This window comes from Eurosta solidaginis, chromosome 5, assembly GCF_040869045.1.
Source record: "Eurosta solidaginis isolate ZX-2024a chromosome 5, ASM4086904v1, whole genome shotgun sequence".
In the NCBI taxonomy this organism is placed as follows: domain Eukaryota; kingdom Metazoa; phylum Arthropoda; class Insecta; order Diptera; family Tephritidae; genus Eurosta; species Eurosta solidaginis.
In genome coordinates, this window is record NC_090323.1 from 196,523,741 (window position 1) to 196,543,882 (window position 20,142).

The following is a 20,142-nucleotide window of genomic DNA, read 5'->3' on the forward strand; positions in this document are numbered from 1 at the left end:
TTGTGAGCGACACTTCCACAATTATAATTGCATATCTCAGATAAGATATCTACATGTATTTGTGCGTTGCTTCTCCGCTGCGTGTACGTACATATGTGTAGACATAATGATTGAATTATTGATGTGCATACAGTCACTGCTTAGCATCGGCTTAGAGATGGCAGTACCCCTTAGTGTTGCTAATGTTCGTAACAATATCATTTCTGGCTTTGAATGTTGACATAATTTACTTATATACTGTAAAGATATTGGCCCGTAGTCATAGTCGCTGACTAAAATACACTTTAATTAAAATCTTGCCTAAATTAAAAATGGGATTTAAAATTTTGGTTTGTCATAGACATATTAAACACAGTTTTCAGCTAAAATAAGCATGGACAGGGTATCCGTATGAAAAAAAGGTATTGATTGGCGCTATGGAGAATTTTTTTAGAAATATGAAAAGTTCGCCCTGTTCCTTACAACCGTGATTACTTGACTCCACGTATAAAAAATGGTAATTTTTTACTTGACAAAAAATTTTACAATAGCACACAAATATTCAAAGGAGTACCTGAAAACGCGTTTTGATCATAATCCGGTGGCGGATAATTATCATTCAATTCTATTTAAATGTTATTAGCAAACGCTTTGTAAAAATTCGCTGTTTTTTATCAGCCATCAATTTAAAATTGAGTGCACAATCTTTTAATTGAACATGAACATGAAAATATACTTAATTTCGTTCTTACAAAATTATTTAAATCTCGCAACATAAACGAATAAGTAGTTAAAGCGGATTTCGGATCCTTAAAGCAAAGGAAGCAACAAGGCTTATTCATGTTGAATAGTTTGTAAGAATGTTGTAAAGAAAAGTTGTTTTCATTTAGACAGATGTGACGGCCAAAATGCAAACCTTAAATGTTAGGTGGCCCTAACCGTTAAAGCCGTTTAATTTAATATACCCGAAACCGAATAGGGATATCTCTAACCTCGATACTAATAAGTATGCAGGACATTCAATGATAATCATGTTAAATCAAATTTAGGTTTGTCTTAGCAAAGTCAGCATAAATAAAGGGAGTTTAGTATAGTTTTCCATAGGAAAGAAGTGACATAGAATGTTGAGCCATTGTGCATGGACCTGCAAAGTGTAAGTCCCTTTTACATTAGAAAATCATTGAACTCAAGTCGATTATGACATAGACTAGTAGTTCACCAGCGCCCGTACCAAGCAGTTCTTAAAATTGTTGCTGCTAATTTTTGTTGTATTTCGTGTTTTATTTCACGCTTTCTTTTCAGAGGAATTGGCAAATGCAAAGGGGAATAGAAGACGCAAAAGGAAATGCCAGCAGAATTGAATTCAAAAATTATGTAATGTAATTCAATAATTAGAAGTCTGCAATAAGAAATTGTTTTTATTAATAGATATTCACAAAAAACTGAATAATTACCCTCAAACGGCTGCGAAACTGGTGAAAATTGGGAAAACGCCTTTTTAGTTAATTCTTTTTTGTATACAACTAGCGGACCCCGTTGCACTTCGTAGCAACCAACCAAAAAAAGATATGAAAGATTATACATTTTTTTATGAAATGAATGCATTGTATTTCAAAATTATTAACATTTCGATATACAATATTTTTTGTTTGCCCATTGGAAGCGAGCACAAACAAATAATTTGGAGTTCCAACTCTTGAGCAGGCCACGTGAAAAGCACGGCTCCTCCAAATTTAATCCGCATATTTGAAGCGTTTGTCCTTGTGCCTTATTGATGGACATGACAAATGATAAACGCACTGGGAATTGCAAACGCTTAAATTCAAATGGCATGTCTGTTGGAATCAGTGGAATACGTGGTATGAATACAATTTCATTTTTCGCTGTTCCGGTCAATATTGTCGCTTCAATTAAATTCGGCATCAATTTTTTTACTACTAATCTTGTGCCATTGCACAGTTTTGGTGCATTTAAATTCCGCAGTAAAATAATTGATGAGCCAACCTTTAAATTCAAATAATGCGGTGGCATAAGGTGGTTCCAATGAATTCAAAAATTCAATTGGATAATTCACTGCATCATCTGCATTAATTGCGATATCAACAGATTTATATGATGTCACTGCACCTGGCATTTTTTTCTGACAATTGATTGCATTGACGTGTAAATTTTTTGGCGCCAGTATTGCGCATTCTCTCAACCAATTGTGATTCCTGTAATTTTGAACAATATTTGGAAACACACTTTCAATCAACTCTTCTGTTGATTGGATAATGGTACAGAAATTGTTCGGCAATGTAATCAATCCATTTGTATTATCGACTCGAACTTTTCCATTGCCAATATCTAACAATTGCTTCGAGAACCGATCTGCAGATTGGTCGTTGTGGAATTGAACGCGCATATTTATCTTCAATGTCAATTTTTGCACATGTCGCCACAGAAGAGAAGACTTTAAACATGCGTTGATCTCATCCGCCGGTGTTGATCGTGGAACCACTGGCAATATTTGTCGAAAATCCCCTGACAATAATATTAATGCACCACCAAAAATTTCTTGATTCTGACGTAGATCTTGCATTTTACGGTGTAATGTTTCCAGCGATTTTTTATGCATCATTGTACATTCATCCTATAGAATAATTGCTGCTTGTTGCAAAACTTTTGCCATCGCAGAATTTCTTCAAATATTGCACGTGGGATATTCAATCACCTGTTAATTTGAAAATAATTACATTTTAATTAATATCGATTAAATTTTAAAGTGATCAATCAATAAATATAAGCATACCTCACATTCAACAGCAATTTTAATGCAGAGTGCACTATTCGTCCACCATCCAATAGAGTAGCAGCGATTCCCGACGAAGCAAGTGCCAATGCAATTTTTCGTTGCGATCGAATGGCTGCCAGAATGAGTGATATCACAAATGTTTTTCCCGTCCCACCAGGCGCATCCAAAAAATATAATCCACCGACTTCATTTAGTACCGCTTGGATGATGGTATCATAGACATGTTTTTGATGGTCATTTAATTTAGGAACATTCAAATTCACAAATGTTTGCAATTCATTGGGATCATACTGTTGTTCACGTTGCAATTCTCGATCAAATAAATTATGCATTGGACGATTGGGTGGTGACAAACCTTGGGTATTTGGGATTTCAAAATTAACTAACCATCATCTCTCCTTCCTGTATCTTTCCTAAAAATTTCATGGCAATCTGTCGAGCCGTTCTCGAGTTATGGAGTGACAATCAAAATGTACACTTCTTTTTATTTTTTTTTTTCAAGTTTTAAATTTTTTCTAAAAAAAATCATAACTCAAGAATGGCTAAACCGATTTGGGATTTCAAACTAAACTAACCATCGTCTCTCCTTCCTCTATCTTTCCTAAAAATTTCATGGCAATCTTTCTATACGTTCTCGAGTTATTGAGGACAATCAAAATGTACACTTCTTTTTATATATATAGATATCACCAAAATTACATCAACCACATGAAAATGGTCTTTTTTTGCAAAAATATCTTGACAAAGTACAAGTATTACTTTGCCGCCTTCGAATTATTGCTTCCGAAATTAAAACGCGTCATTTGACACCTCTCCCGAAATTTTTTGACATGTAATAAAAGTCGACGCCTGTGGAAAATAATTCCTTCCAAGGCAAATTCAACAAGGTAGAATTGACAACTGAAATATTTTGTTTTTGTAGGAGTTTTTCCTTCAAAAATTTGTAAGCAAGCGTATTAATCCTTTGCGGCCCAAGCACAGCATTTGGACACATACAATTGTCTTGTTAAAAAATTATATCGCATATGCTGAAGCCGCAAAATGACCAAACCGGGAAGATTCTTGGCCAAACACTAATTTAAACTAAAAAAGCTGCAACCTAGAAATCTAATGGATCGATTTTTGACACGAGTGCAACTTTAGAATCTACCTTTTTGAGGCCTTAGTATTTGGGTCAGGCAAGAGACTCTTGGCTAAACAATAATTTCTAGGCGCCCCCTAGAAATCTAACGTAGCCACTTTTGCCACCAAGACCTAGTTTAGAAAATATGTACCTTTTTAAGGATTTTAGATTTATGAAAATTATTAAAACAACGTTCTTTTTTTATACAATAGTCTTTGCCATTTTTTTTATTTTTAAATGCAATTTTTTTATGTTTTTGCATCCTCAATTTTTTTTTTTTAAATGCTTAATTCTAAAAAATATTCGGCACCTAAAAAAGCTTTTTAACATCTTCCAAGTGTATGTCTTTGCATAGCTCTAGCAAATTTGGCAATAAATTTTTTTGGTGGGATATTTCTTCACCATTGTATTTGGCGAAAACCATTTCTAAACATTTAATTTTATTAAAAAATTAAAAAAAAGGCCAAATACCTGGTGTTACTCCAAGTTGTTTCCAACAAGCTGTATTAGTAGTTCCCATGTCCAAAACTATTCCTACAACAGGATACCCTACTTTGTGTAGGCAAACTATTATGGAGTGTATCACGTTCTTCGTGATTTTGCAGTCAAAAGCGTAATATATAGGTATCTTCCATGAACCCTTTAACCCCGTAGCCATTACAACTTGAACGTAATTACTCGGCTTTTCAACCATCTTTTTTGTCGGATCGTACTCGTATAATTTTGAAACCTTCATTTCATCAAAACAAAGTATAGAAACCCGATCATGTTGTTGTTGTTGTTGTAGCAATGCTCGCCCCACCTAATAGCCGCGACCGATCACAAATTGTCATCAATATCCTCTAACGGGAGTCCAAGGAAACTTGCCGTTTCAACAGGGGTGGACCATAAGGAAAGGGGTGTTAGAGGCGTTGGTTCCACATTACAATTAAAGAGATGGTTGGTGTCATGTGGGGACACATTGCAAGCAGGGCATACATTTTGTATGTCGGGGTTGATTCTGGATAGGTAAGAGTTTAACCTGTTACAGTATCCAGAACGAAGTTGAGCAAGAGTGACACGCGTTTCCCTGGGGAGTATGCGTTCCTCTTCTGCGAGTTCTGGATATTTTTCTTCAAGTACTGGATTCACCGGGCAATTCCCGACATAAAGGTCCGACGCCTGTCTATGGAGTTCACCAAGGACCTGCTTGTGTTTTTCCGCTTCATACGGCTGGGTTCTCAGGTGCCGTATTTCCTCAAAATGCTTACGGAGATGACTCCTTAGGCCCCTAGGCGGTGCTGGTTCGTCAATCAGATGTCTGTTGGGATGCCCAGGTTTCTGGGTATTCAACAGAAACTGTTTGGTCAGCATCTCATTTCTCTCCCTGATGGGGAGTATTCTCGCCTCATTATGCAGGTGGTGTTCTGGGGACATAAGAAGACAGCCCGTGGCGATTCTGAGAGCAGTATTTTGGCAGGCCTGTAGTTTCTTCCAGTGGGTGGTTTTTAGGCTTGGCGACCATATGGGTGACGCGTAGCACGTAATCGGCTGGCTAATTGCTTTGTATGTGTTCAAGAGCGTTTCTTTCTTTTCCCCAGGTACTGCCAGCAAGGGATTTGAGGATTTTATTACGGCTCTGAATTCTTGGAACAATTGCGGTTGCGTGCGCACCAAAATGTAGATCCTGATCAAACGTCACACCCAAGATTTTGGGGTGTAGGACAGTCGGTAGCGTAGTGCCATCGACGTGGATGTTCAATATGGTCGACATTTGGGGCGTCCATGTTGTAAATAAGGTCGCGGAAGATTTAGTCGGTGACAATGCCAGGTTTCGCGAGGCGAAAAAACTGGAGAGATCAGGGAGATAGCCGTTTATTTTATTGCATAGCTCATCGATCTTTGGGCCAGGGCCTGTGGCCATTATTGTGCAGTCATCGGCGTAGGAAACGATTGTGACTCCTTCCGGTGGTGAAGGTAGCTTAGATATGTAGAAATTAAACAAAAGAGGGGATAGGACACCACCCTGTGGCACCCCTTGTTTAATTCTCCTTTGTTTTGATGTTTCGTTTCTGAATTGCACCGATGCCTGCCGACCACCCAGATAATTTGCGGTCCACCTTTTAAGACATTGGGGGAAGGGTAGACCCTTCCAGGTCTTGCAGTAACGAGCCATGGTTGACCGTATCAAAAGCTTTTGATAGGTCTAACGCTACGAGTACTGTTCTATGGTGGGGATATTGATTCAAACCGCAATTTATCTGGGTGCTAATGACATTTAGCGCGGAGGTAGTGCTATGGAGTTTTCTGAAGCCATGCTGATGAGGGGCTAGCTGCAAATGTGCTTGGAAATAAGGGAGCAAAATGGTTTCAAGCGTCTTTGCCACTGGCGATAGGAGAGATATCGGACGATATGACTCACCTACGTTAGCTGGTTTCCCAGGCTTTAGTAGCGGGACCACCTTGGCCATTTTCCATTTCTCGGGTATGACAAAGGTGGAAAGAGACAGGTTGAAGACATGCGCTAAATATTTGAAACCCTCTTTCCCTAGGTTTTTAAGCATCGGCATGGCTATCCCGTCTGGGCCCACTGCTTTGGATGGTTTAGCGCGACCAATGGCGTCCTTAACCTCTCTAGCGGTGATGGTAATTGGTGACGCGCTGAGTTTGTGTTTATGTGCGTGTCTATTGGCTCTCCGTCTATCTTTGTCGACCGTAGGATGCATTATACTTTGTCGGCAGAAAGCGCTCGCGCATTTTTTCGCATCCGACAGCACCTTATCGCCAAAGGCGATGGAAACTTTGTCTTTGTGCTTAGTCGGATTCGATAGGGACTTTACGGTGGACCAAAGTTTACCTACACCGGTAGAGAGGTTACAACCTCTTAGGTGCTCTTCCCATTTCGCCCGCTTGTGTTCGTCCACAAGCAATCTGATGCGTTGGTTTATATCCCCTATTTGGGGGTCGCCTGGATCAAGCTGTCTTATAAGGTCGCGTTCCCTCGCTAAGCTCGCGGCCTCCGCCGGGAAGTGGGGCCGGATTTCGGGAATTCTCCCCGCGGGAATGAAATGTGCCGAGGCGGATTCAATGACCTTACGGAAGGCACGCTCCCTTTGGCGGGCATCAGTCGGGATAGGGAGGGCAGCAAAGCTGCTGTCTGTTGCAGATTTATATTCTTCCCACTTTCCTTTTTTGAAGTTTATGAAAGTGCGTTTTTCGGTGACGATGAAGTCGGCGGTACGCTCGAACGAAATAAGTATGGGCAGGTGGTCGGATGTCAATGTTACCATCGGCTGCCAGTTGACGCAGTTTACGAGTTCTGCGCTCACGATTGAGATATCTGGCGAGCTATGACAGCTTCCTACCATACGTGTGGGGGCGTCTCCATTTATTGTGCAGAACGTCGTTTCGTCTATTTGATCCGCCAACATCTCACCCCTACTGTCCGCCCGCAAGTTTGAATGCCATAGGTCGTGATGGGCATTGAAATCGCCCAAGATAATGCGATTGTTGCCAGTGAGTAAGGCCTCGATATTAGGGCGGTATCCACTGGGGCAACAGGTGACAGGAGGGATGTAGATGTTGATGATTTCTAGATTTGCATCGCCTGACCGGACAGATAGGCCTTGACGTTCTAAGACATTGTCACTGCGGTCGATGCCAGGATCAAATATATGATATTGCACAGAGTGGTGTATAATAAACGCGAGGCCGCCTCCATTTCCGCTCTCGCGGTCCTTCCTGTGGACATTATAACCAGAGCAGGTCTGCAATGCAGATCTTGCTGTGAGTTTAGTCTCTTGAATCGCAGCAATGCGGATGTTGTGCCGCTTCATGAAATCGACTATCTCCGTAATCTTCCCAGTTAGTCCATTACAGTTGAACTGCAGAATTCTGAAGTGCATGAGGGGTGACGCCGCCACTCTAGGGGTAAGTGAGGGGTGACTACGCCTAGGTTGTGGAAGGCCAGGACGCAATTGCTGTTGTGGCCTTGGGACTGGGCGCCCTTGGGCAAGCATTGGGGTACCCGGATGATTTGGGTTTCCGACCTGGCAACATGGCGCGATGAAACCCGTCGAGGGGTTGCCGTCGCGGAGACCAGAACATCTAGGAAAGTGGCACCACCCAAGGCAGGAGCTGCATTGAGCGGATGTCGCAAACCTATATATTCTGTGCTGGCAGACGGTGCAAACGGAGGCAGGGACTAAGAGTCTGTTTCCCTGACCTGCACGATTGTTGCCAGAAAAGAGGGGGGAGAAGAAGACGGGGGCAGGGGCTGATGCTCAGCATTGCTACCAGCTCTACTACGAAGGTAGTAGTTATGAGTGGTATCAGCTGTTTGAGTTGTTGGCGCCGTGGGGCGCGAGCAGCAGCGGGTACTAGTTGTGGCTTGCTGAGCAGCGAAGCTGCTGGAAGGTAGTGGGGATACGCTTAGGCGTAGACTACGGGACGCCCTTGGGCGTGAGCAGCAAGGAGCCACAAAAGATTTATAAAAGTTACGTGGACGTCGGATTTTGGGATCAAGCCCAGAACAACCTGTCCGATGCAACCATCCCTTGCACGAGACACACTGAACAGAGTATGACCGTCCTAAAAAGATTCTTTTCTGGCAGATGCAGCAAAACCATTTCTCAGGACCGGGGTCAGGAGACGGACCCGGATTGGGTTCGATACCTTCCCGGAGTAAGAGAATATGTAGCAGTCCTGCTGCAAGGAGCTGCTGTGAGGATGACAATTTGTGGGAGGGACGAAACAAATTAAATGGGGTCACACTGAAATGACAGTCCTTGGTCGGGAAAAATCCCGAGTCGCTCCGGTACATAGAACCGACTGCCTTGGGAAGCGATCATCTTCCGGAATATCGTTTCGATACTTAAGTCATTCTAAAGAAAACTTTAAAATACCCTCCTCAATACTTATTTTACGCGCCCATTATTGAAGTGTGCTTATATGAGGGAATGGGAAATTGTTTGCATATACATAGATGCCTATATGCTCTGGGCCCAGCAGAATGTATACATATAGCGGCAGAAATATCTTCCCACTCCCAAATAACTTTTTTATGCGGATAAAGGAGTTTCTTCATTTGACCCTCGTTAAACAATTTCTCCACTGATGCCCTCAAAGTTTTTGCATCTGTTAGCTGCGCGCTGAGGTCAGCAAGACTCGCTTCCAAGTTTTTTTATTTTTTGACCAAGTAAATAGATTTCAGCTCTAAAGCTACATTCACTTGAATCATCCCTGAATAAAAATAAATACACGATTAATATAAGCTTGAAACTTATTAAGGTCAAATGTTCTTTGCTTACTCTGTCTGCGTTTGCGCGTCTACATGCACAGGCTGTGCGTTAGCATGCAACGGTTCCTCATTGAGAAGCAGTTTCTGGCCTTCAAACACTTGTGGCTGCAATTGTGCAGGTACCGCACCAGGAAACAAACGTGCCTTCTTAAAAAAATTAGTGTGCGTTGGACATTCAATAAAGTCCCTTTCTTTAAAATGTTGCTCGCATACATGCGAAGAGTTTTTTAATGCGACGCCACAACTAATCTCCCACCGTCGACGCCTTTCATCACTGGTAGGCGCCTTAAAGCACCGAACAACTGATACATCCTTAGCATCTCCGCAAACTGCACAACGCGTAACTGTTTTTGATCTTTTCATTTTTTTTTTTGTTATAAACGCGAGAAACCGATACAAATATAGATTAATATTGAATCGCTTTAATATGTCTTCAATAAAAATACCAAATTTTCAATCACAACGGGTTAATAATTTTTTTTGTTTGACGTCCTTTTAAATTCATCGCGTTTAAATAGAAAATTTTTTTATTTCGACTATGATTACGGGCCATTAAATTTTTTGTTAAAATTTGACTTTAAAAAAATTTTTTTTTTAAAGAGTGGGCGTGGTCGTTATCCTATTTGGCTAATTCTTATTTAGAACACACATAGTAATAGGAGTAACGTTCCTACCAAACTTCACCATGATATCTTCAACGACTGCCAAATTAAAATTACCTTCTTTTAAAAGTGGGCGTTGCCACGCCCATGCTCCAAAATTTTGCTAGTTTTCTATTCTGCGTCATAAGGTCAACCCACCTACCAAGTTTCATCGCTTTATCCGTCTTTCATAATGAATTATCACACTTTTCTGTTTTTCGAAATTTTCGATATCGAAAAAGTGGTCCAATTTCCTTCATTTTAAATAGCGATCTGAGATGAGTTCCCAGGAACTTACACACCAAATTTCATAAAGATACCTCAAAATTTACTCAAGTTATCGTGTTTACCGACGGACCGACGGACGGATAGACATGGCTAAATGGATTTATTTTTTCGCCAAGATCATTTTGATATATAGAAGTCTATCAGGCCTGTTCTGAATTCCGACTCGGAATGAGAAGTAAAACGACATTGATTTCGACTCGGTTTCTATTTGGTGTTCTCAATTCCGATTGTAAAAAATCGATTCGCAGTCGATTTCGAATCGTTTTCATTCCGATTCGGTAACCAGTTTAATCAGCTGTTTTTGTTTATGTGTTTTGTTTTAAGTATCATAAAATTTTATTTTAATTAAAAAATGCCTGCAGATATCGTTTTTGGATGCGCAGACGCAAGAATATGTGCTATTGTGCGTGCGAATCGTAAAAATGCGCTGGATCGGAATTCAGAACAGGTCGACTTCATTTCGATCAGCATCGATTTGTTTGCCTAATAGATTTCTTGATAGAAGTTTTTAAAGAAAGATTTATTATGCCAATTTACCTCAAATTTAAATAAAAAAATACATACAACTCTTCCAAATAAAATGAAGAATTAAAAAAAATTATTTGAAAGACAAATATCGCAACATTTGTGTATAATCTGCCAATTAATTTTCATTCCGACTGCTCAGAGGCAATACTTTTCAAACCGATAATTTTTGGTCGGAATCGAAATTGAGAACACCAATCCATTTTGATTCCATAAAAATTGATCGGAATCGGAATTCAGAACAGGCCTGTATATCTATCTCGATTAGTTTATGCCGTTACAGGGTACCGTTATGCGAACAAAATTAATATACACTGTGAGCCCTGCTCAGCTGAGTATAAAAAGCTTGCTGCCTAACCTTACCCCAAACTTTTGGTAGAGCTATGTGTAATACGACTCTTCGTGAAAATGACCATCTCCGTTTTTGTCGCCAGCAATTATGATGCAGCTTTTTCGGCTGCGAAAACAGCAAGAAAAGTGCTTCAAACAATTATTCGGATACTTTGAAAAAGCGTTCTCGAGCATGCCGTCCCATCTGGTTGAGTTGAAATCATTTTCGACGTCAAGCGTCATCAGCAGTACTATAGGCTCTGCTTTTATCTCAGCTTTCCGGAATTCTTCAATCATTTCTGATATGTAACACTGCTACAATAACTGCAGCTCGAAAACATCCACTACTTCAACAGTTCGTCACTTTCACGGGATCAACTTGAGTCGCTGCCTCTTCTCGCCGGGGACTTCTTCCCCCTTGATTCGGTTACTTAATAGCGGAATGCTCGCTGCAAAGTTCTCGGCAAAGAACTGTCTTTGACCGTCGGTCTCACGGGTGCATTTCAAAAACTCTCTTTCGCCGTTGGTTGGTACGACTAAGTAGTCCCAAGCGCTGGACAATGCTTTATGGTGCCCACTATTGTGGGGGTCTGTAGGGAGATTGTTCTGTGCAAAACCAAGGTCAAGAGGTCACCATCCCGCCGCCATTCTATAAATGGAACGGCGTAGACGCAGGCCCTAAACAGCTCAACCACATAGTCGGACGCTAATTAGTTCGGCTAAGGCTTCACATCACAGGCAAGATGCCTGCTAAAGTGCGGGTCTCCAAGGAGACTGCGAATCGCTGGCTCAAGCTATAAAATGTCTAAAACGTTTTGGAAGGCCGATTTTAAAAATCAAGGGAGATTATCGGACAGGGATTTCGATTACTCTTGATTTTATTAACAAATCTGGCTGCTTGTAACACATAGGTGATATCTAACATTCTGTCAGTGTGGGTGACCTTTCTTGCAGACTTTGCTTCTTTTGGTGTGTCTTATAGGCATAAGTTATCGGCAAAAAATGGCAGGCGCGTTTTTTGGGCACAACCGAAAATATTCACAAATGCTTATACCTAAATAATCAAGTAACGAGATAGAAGACAACGACAAGGGCAACGACAATGTATTTCACCTGTCTTATCAATCTGAAATGGCCTTTTGAACATTTCCATTTTTTATACTCAGCTGAGCAGAGCTCACAGAGTACATTAAAATTTTGTTCGCATAACGGTAATCCGTAACGGCATAAACTAATCGAGATATAGACTTCTATATATCAAAATGATCTGGGCGAAAAAAGAAATGTATTTAGCCATGTCCGTCCGTCCGTCAGTAAGCACGATAACTTGAGTAAATTTTGAGGTATCTTGATGAAATTTGATATGTAGGTTCCTGGGCACTCAGATCGCTATTTAAAATGAACGAAATCGTACTAAAACCACGCCCACTTTTTCGATATCGAAAATTTCGAAAAACCGTAAAAGTGCGATAATTCATTACCAAAGACGGATAAAGCGATGAAACTTGGTAGGTGGGTTGGCCTTATAATGCAGGATGGAAAATTAGTAAAAATTTTGACAATGGGCGTGGCACCGCCCTCTTTTAAAAGAAGGTAATTTAAAAGTTTTGCAACCTGTAATTTGGCAGTCGTTGAAGATATCATGATGAAATTTGGCAGGAACGTTACTCCTATTCCTATATGTGTGCTAAATAAAAATTAGCAAAATCGGATGACGAACACGCCCACTTTTTAAAAAAAAAGTTTTTTAAGTCAAATTTTAACAAAAAATTTAATATCTTTACAGTATATAAGTAACTTATGTCAACATTCAACTCCAGTAATGATATGGTGCAACAAAATACAAAAATAAAAGAAAATTTCAAAATGGGCGTTGCTCCGCCCTTTTTCATTTAATTTGTCTAGAATACTTTTAATGCTATAAGTCGAACAAAACTTTACCAATAATTCTGAAATTTGGTAAGGGCATAGTTTCTATGATGATAACTGTTCTCTGTGAAAATGGGCAAAATCGGTTGAAGCCACGCCCAGTTTTTATACACAGTCGAGCGTCTGTCCTTCCGATCGGCCGTTAACACGATAACTTGAGCAAAGATCGATATATCTTTACTAAGCTTAGTTCACATACTTATCTGAACTCACTTTATCTTGGTAAACAAAATGGCCGAAATCTGACTATGACCACGCCCACTTTTTCGATATCGAAAATTATGAAAAATAAAAAAATGTCATAATTCTATACCAAATATGAAAAAGGGATGAAACATTGTAATTGGAATGGTTTATTAAAGAAAAATATAACTTTAGAAAAAACTTTGTAAAATGGGTGTGACTACCTTTATTAAGTAGAAGAAAATGAAAAAGTTCTGTAGGGCGAAATGAAAAGCCCTTGGAATCTTGGCAGGAATACTGTTCGTGGTATTACATATATAAATAAATTAGCGCTACCCGACAAATGAATTTCTGGTTCACCCTGGTCCACATTTTGGTCGATATCTCGAAAACGCCTTCACATATACAACTTAAGGCTACTCCCTTTTAAAATACTCATTAATACCTTGCATTTGATACCCAGGGTTCATTTTCCTACACGGTGATTTTCCCTTATTTTGTCTCCAAAGCCCTTAGCTGAGTATGTAATGTTCAGTTACACCCGAATTTAGCCTTCCTTACTTGTTTTTTATTCAATTTGCGATTACAGTGCATATGGAGATGGATGGATCAACAACATGCGGATGACTATAAAAGCCAATGGTCGTCCTATGGGAAATCACTGTCCGCTGTAAGGTAGCTTAGTGCATACAGATCTAAGTATTCAACCGACAAACACATTCTAATTATTGTTTTTGTAAAGCAAATACAATTTTAATTAAGTACAAAATGTTCGATTTGAATGGTAAAAATGTTGTTTATGTCGGTGCCTTCAGCGGTATTGGCTATCAAGTAGCCAAAATGCTGATGAAGAAGAAAATTAGCGTAAGTTTAATGTTTTATTCAAATTTTGACTTTATTTGACTTTTGCAATAATTTTTTTGTTTCCTTTTAAAGCACCTTATTGTGATGAGTCGCATGGAGAATATGGAGATGTTACAGAAATTGCAATCTGAAAATACCTCCGTCAAAGTTACATACATCCAAGTTAATCTGATGGATCACTCCAGTATGGAACATGCTGTGAAACAAGCGACGGGTGTTGTTAGTAATATCGATGTTTTGATTAATGGTGCTGGAGTTTTGGCCGATAAGGATATGGAAACCACAGTGGGAGTTAATTTGGTAAGAAATGTGATAATTTGAAAAATGTTGCAAAATCTCTTTTTTTTAACCTTACGGATTTGTGTATACTTAATGCGCAAGTTACGCCAGTGATGCCTGCTTCATAACAACGGATACCAATACGGAGTATCAATCTCTAAAGCACTGCTACAACAAATTATGTACATGTGATACCAAAAGTCAGTGCTCTGTAAGAACCCCCCTCATGAGCCTACATATTCCTTATCGCTACAACAACAACAACAACATGAGCCTACAATACCCGCTTTGTAGTCTACTGACACGACACATAACTCTTGACACTTCAGCTCCACTCTTAGTTGTTGATGTGCTCCAGTGCTTACTTCCGACGGCAGCCGGTTCTATGTACCGGAGCGACTCGTGATTTTTTCGCCTACCAAGGGCTGTTGTTGTTGTAGCAGTGCTTCACCCCATCCAATAGGTGTGACCGATCACAAATTATCATCAATATCCCCTAACGGGAGTCCAGGGAAGTTTGCTGTTTCAAAGCGGTGGACCATAATGAGAGGGGTGTTAGAGGCGTTGTTACCACATTACAATTGAAGAGATGGTTGGTGTCATGTGGGGACACATTGCAAGCAGGGCATACATTTTGTATGTCGGGGTTGATTCCGAATATGTAGGTTTAACCTGTTACAGTATCCAGATCGGAGATGAGCTTGAGTGACTCGCGTTTCCCTAGGGAGTGTGCGTTCCTCCTCTGCAAGTTTGGGGTATTGTTCTTTGAGTACAGGATTCACCGGACAATTCCTGACATAGATGTCCAACGCCTGTTTGTGGAGTTCACTGAGGACCTGCTTGTGTTTTTGGATTCATACGGCTGAGTTCTCAGGTGCCGTATTTCCTCATAAGGCTTACGGAGATGACTCCTTAAGCCCCTGGGCGGTGTTGGCTCATCAATCAGGTGTCTGTTGACATGTCCCGATTTCTGGGTATTCAACAGGAACTGTTTGGTTAGCATTTCATTTCTCTCCCTGGTATTCTCGCCTCATTATGTAGATGGTGTTCTGGGGACATAAGACAGCGCGTGGCGGTTCTGAGGGCAGTATTTTGGCAGGCCTGTAGCTTGGTCCAGTGAGTAGTCTTTAGGCTTGGGGACGCGTAGCATGCAATGAGCGTTTCTTTATCTTTTCCTCAAGTACTGCCAGCAAGGGATTTGAGGATTTTATTACGGCTCTGGATTTTCGGTACAATTGCGGCTGCATGCTCACCAAAATGTAGATCCTGATCAAACGTCACACCCAAGATTTTGGGGTGTAGGACAGTCGGTAGCGTAGTGCCATCGACGTGGATGTTCAAAATGGTCGACATTTGGGACGTCGATGTTCAAAATGGTCGACATTTGGGACGTCCATGTTGTAAATAAGGTCGCCGATGATTTAGTCGGCGATGATGTCAGGTTTGGCGAGGTGAAAAAACTGGAGAGATCAGGGAGATAGCCGTTTATTTTGTTACCAAGCGCTGTCGTTTCAGTTTAACCCCATTTAGTTTCTGCTTGGCTCATCAAGGGCAATTTTTGACTCCTTTTTATCTCACTCGATAGAATTAGGACGTCTACCGAATATGGTTTATATGTTGTGCCCTCTTTTGCCAGCTTATCCGCCTTTGCGGTACCATTTATGTTCATCTGACCGACTCTTCCAATTATTGCGTGCTTATTTGCACTCTAACACAGCTCATGATGCAGGCGCCTTAACGGTAGACTGGCTATCAATTTTAAAGTTGAGGGGATTGTAGTTTATGAAGTTTTCCTCCAGTATCTATGCTGCAGCTTATACGATCTGCTTATTACCGAATCAGCACAGTAAAACGCAGTCCATACCCCTTCCATTAATTTGTACACAGCCACTTGCCTTTACGTGAAGGCTTTCTTCAATCTCCCCCTACCACATTGAGCTTCCACTCCGAGCAAATTATGATGGCTCGCCTGAAATTTCCGCCCATATCACTATATTCTACTCAAAATTTTCTCTATCTCAATTTCAGATGGGCATGATGACCATGGTGATGCTGTGTATGCCTTATATGGACAAACAACAAATGGGTCATGGTGGTATTGTTATGAATATCGCTTCCGTATATGGTTTAGAGCCTGCACCTGCCTTTCCAGTATATGCTGCTGCCAAACATGGCGTTGTTGGATTTACACGATCGATGGGCGTAAGTATCCACATGTAATTGTTTAGTCGGTTTTCGAACAAAAAAACATGTTTTCACATATACATACATATATGCACAAAATTCTTACGATACATTTTCATTTCCCACAGGATCAACAACATCATCAACACACAGGCGTTGCTTTCATTGTCGTTTGTCCTGGTCTTACTACCAGTGAAACGATACTGAATTTACGTGAAAAGTCGATGTGGGGTCAACAGTCGTATGTTGATGAAATGATTGAGACGATGAACAAAGCTAAACAACAAACACCCGAAGAGGTTGCTATGAATATGGTTAAGGCGATGGAAATTAATAAAACTGGTGCAGTTTATTTGGCCAATGTTGGACAATTGAAGGAAGTGATGCCAACCAATTATTGGCATATGTAAATATGTTGCTTTCGCGAATAAAGGATATTTCAAAATGTGATTAAAAACCTTACAAAGAAAAGAAGAAACAAAATTATTTGAAGTAAATAAAGAAATTTAGAAAATGTCTCATCAAATAGTAATTGTGTTTTAATTAATGATAGCTTAAAGCAGCGGATTTTGTTTCTCATAATGCAAGGACAATGCCTAAGGTATACTGATATAAATTTAAAGAACATATGTTTTTCACCTAGAAGATTTAAGCATAGATTCAGAACAAAGTCCCAATTATTGGCATATGTAAATGTGTTGCTTTCGCGAATAAAGGATATTTCAAAATGTGATTAAAAACCTTACAAAGAAAAGAAGAAACAAAATTATTTGAAGTAAATAAAGAAATTTAGAAAATGTCTCATCAAATAGTAATTGTGTTTTAATTAATGATAGCTTAAAGCAGCGGATTTTGTTTCTCATAATGCAAGGACAATGCCTAAGGTATACTGATATAAATTTAAAGAACATATGTTTTTCACCTAGAAGATTTAAGCATAGATTCAGAACAAAGTCCCAGACTTTATCAAATTTGTAGCTGTAAACTCTAAACAAGTTATTTTGTTTTGTTGATTTTCCGACGGTGGATAAATGATGTGTATTGGAACGATTTTCCGTCATTCCTTGTCAAATTTGGTTTCGAGACAAACTTCTTCTCTGAACGAAAATCGACACTGATGATGATGGCACAACGCTCCCCTACTTCAAATTTGCAGCTAGCCCGTCATCAGCATGGCTTCAGAAAACTCCATAGCACCACCACCGCGCTAAATGCCATTATCACCCAGATAAATTGCGGTTTAAATCAAAACCCCCACCATAGAACAGTACTCGTTGCACTAGACCTATCAAAAGCTTTTGATACGGTCAACCATGGCACGCTACTGCAAGACCTGGAAGGGTCTACCCTTCCCCCATGTCTTAAAAGGTGGACCGCAAATTATCTAGGTGGTCGCCAGGCATCGGTGCAATTTAGAAACGAAACATCAAAACCAAGAAGAATTAAACAAGGGGTACCACAGAGTGGTGTCCTATCCCCACTTTTCTTTAATTTCTACATATCTAAGCTACCTTCGCCACCAGAAGGAGATACTATCGTTTCCTACGCCGATGACTGCACAATAATGGCCACAGGCCCAGGCCCACAGATCGATGAGCTTTGCAACAGAATAAATGGCTACCTCTCTGATCTCTCCGGTTTTTTCGCTTCGCGAAACCTGGCATTATCAACGACTAAATCCTCCGCGACCTTATTTACAACATGGACGTCTCAAATGTCGACCATTTTGAGCATCCGCGTCGATGGCACTACGCTACCGACTGTCCTACACCCTGTCATCTTGGGTGTGGGTGTGATGTTTGATCAGGATCTACATTTTGATGAGCATGCAGCCGCAATTATACCGAAGATCCAGAGCCGTAATAAAATCCTCAAATCCCTTGCTGGCAGTACTTGGGGAAAAGACAAAGAAACGCTCATTACAACATACAAAGCAATTGGCCAGCCGATTGCATGCTACGAGTCCCCTATATGGTCGCCAAGCCTAAAAACTACTCACTGGAAGAAGCTACAGGCCTGTCAAAATACTGCTCTCCTTATGTCCCCAGGACACCATTTACATAATGAGGCGAGAATACTCCCCATCAGCGAGAGAAATGAGATGCTAACCAAACAGTTCCTGTTGAATACCCAGAAACCCGGGAAACCCAACAGACATCTGATTGTTGAGCGAACACCGCCTAGGGGCTTAAGGAGCCATCTCCGTGAGCATTATGAGGAAATACGGCACCTGAGAACTAAGCCGTATGAAGCAAAAAAACACAAGCAGGTCCTCAGTGAACTCCACAAACAGGCGTCGGACCTTTATGCCGGGAATTACCCGGTGAATCCAGTACTCAAAGAACAGTACCCAAAACTTGCGGAAGAGGAACGCATACTCCCCAGGGAAACGCGAGTCACTCTAGCTCAACTTCGTTCTGGATACTGTAACAGGCTAAACTCTTACCTATCCAGAATCAACCCCGACATACAAAATATATGCCCTGCCCCACATGACACCAACCATCTCTTTATTTGTAATGGGGAACCAACGCCTCTAACACCCCTTTCATTATGGTCCACCCCTGTTGAAAGAGCAAGTTTCCTTGGACTCCCGTTAGAGGATATTGATGAAAATTTGTGATCGGTCGCACCTATTGGGTGGGGCAAAGCACTGCTACAAGAACAACAACAAAATGGCACAACGCAGAAACGGGTTGTCTCGAAACCAAATTTGACAAGGGATGACGGAAAATAGTTCCAATTCACACCTAAACAAGTTGCTGACTCAAGTACAACGTCTTATCCCGGCCCGGACCACTGTTATTGGGTTTTCAATGCAGGACGGCAAGTTCTCTTTTTAACTAGAGTTAGCTCCCCTTGCCAAAGTTATTAAATAATTCTAAGTTAAAAAGTTCTGGCTTTAAGTGTGGTTTTAAGGCAGAACTTTTGCTAATTTATTTTCTAACTAAATCAAAATGGCTTTCAAATAAAACATAATTGATTGTATTCTTTTTTATTATTGACTTAAATTTTTAATAATATATATTCTTTTTTTTTATTAGTTTGTATATTTTTTTTCTTTTTTATTATCAAATCTTTGCTTAGATATTTTTCTGCTCTGATAAGTTATTAACTTGCAGTGGTTTAGGCTGATCTGTATGTTTTGCTAAATGTTTATTCTTTTGCAAAATTTACGCTAGGTTGCAAAAAGAGATACATACATACATATTTGTTTATGTTGTTTGTATTTGTATGGATGTACGCATTTAGTAATTTTACAACAATCCCCTGCGCATCGGGGTCTGCTGTCAACTTTATTTTTGCATTTTCAACATATCACTGTTTCAATACATTTATATGAATCTATATAGGTATGTATTTTGTATGTATGCATGTTTGTTGTGAGAGTGAGCGCATTTACAACTAATATACATATAAGGTATCTGTATGTTTGTGTGATGGTGGTACTGTAATAAATGGATGGATAGCTACAATCAGCCAGATCGAGTATTTATAAAAGACATACTTTCGTTGAATATACACACACACGAACCCTGGAAAACAAATTTATTAAAATGTTAAAAAATAGCATCCAACTATACTCATTGTTTTTATGTTTTGTTACAAAGCCTTTTTTATTGTTACTTTTATATTGCTACTAAAAACAACTATTGTTTAGCTGGACTTTAGATCAATTTTGATGCATTGTCCGGCGGATGCCATCTAAATGTGAATAACCAAATTAATTTTCTCAATTCTCAGT

General features: G+C 40.1%; 1 protein-coding gene across 3 annotated transcripts; it reads left to right on the plus strand.

The window, feature by feature from the left end:
* The first annotated feature begins 541 nt into the window (after window positions 1–541).
* Fbp2 (Fat body protein 2) lies at window positions 542–16,923 on the plus strand. 3 transcript variants are annotated; one of them, XM_067787286.1, is made up of 5 exons: window positions 542–833; window positions 13,660–13,934; window positions 14,007–14,234; window positions 16,242–16,415; window positions 16,526–16,923. In XM_067787286.1, the coding sequence occupies exons 2-5, from the start codon at window positions 13,839–13,841 to the stop codon at window positions 16,805–16,807; spliced, it is 780 nt and encodes a 259-aa protein (XP_067643387.1). In that variant the 5' UTR covers window positions 542–833; window positions 13,660–13,838; the 3' UTR covers window positions 16,808–16,923. The 3 variants fall into 3 exon arrangements, with proteins under 3 accessions (XP_067643387.1, XP_067643388.1, XP_067643386.1); XM_067787287.1 differs by lacking the exon at window positions 542–833 and having other exon boundaries at window positions 13,230–13,745; window positions 13,813–13,934; XM_067787285.1 differs by lacking the exon at window positions 542–833 and having other exon boundaries at window positions 13,234–13,934.
* Window positions 16,924–20,142: the final 3,219 nt, after the last annotated feature.

What these genes read in the sequence shown, in the direction of transcription:
- Fbp2 (XM_067787286.1), top strand. Translation starts at nt 13,839, where the DNA reads ATGTTCGATTTGAATGGTAAAAATGTTGTTTATGTCGGTGCCTTCAGC. An exon ending in CCACAGTGGGAGTTAATTTG is followed by an intron (nt 14,235 to 16,241) that starts GTAAGAAATGTG and finishes TCTCAATTTCAG; the next exon opens with ATGGGCATGATGACCATGGT. An exon ending in GATTTACACGATCGATGGGC is followed by an intron (nt 16,416 to 16,525) that starts GTAAGTATCCAC and finishes CATTTCCCACAG; the next exon opens with GATCAACAACATCATCAACA.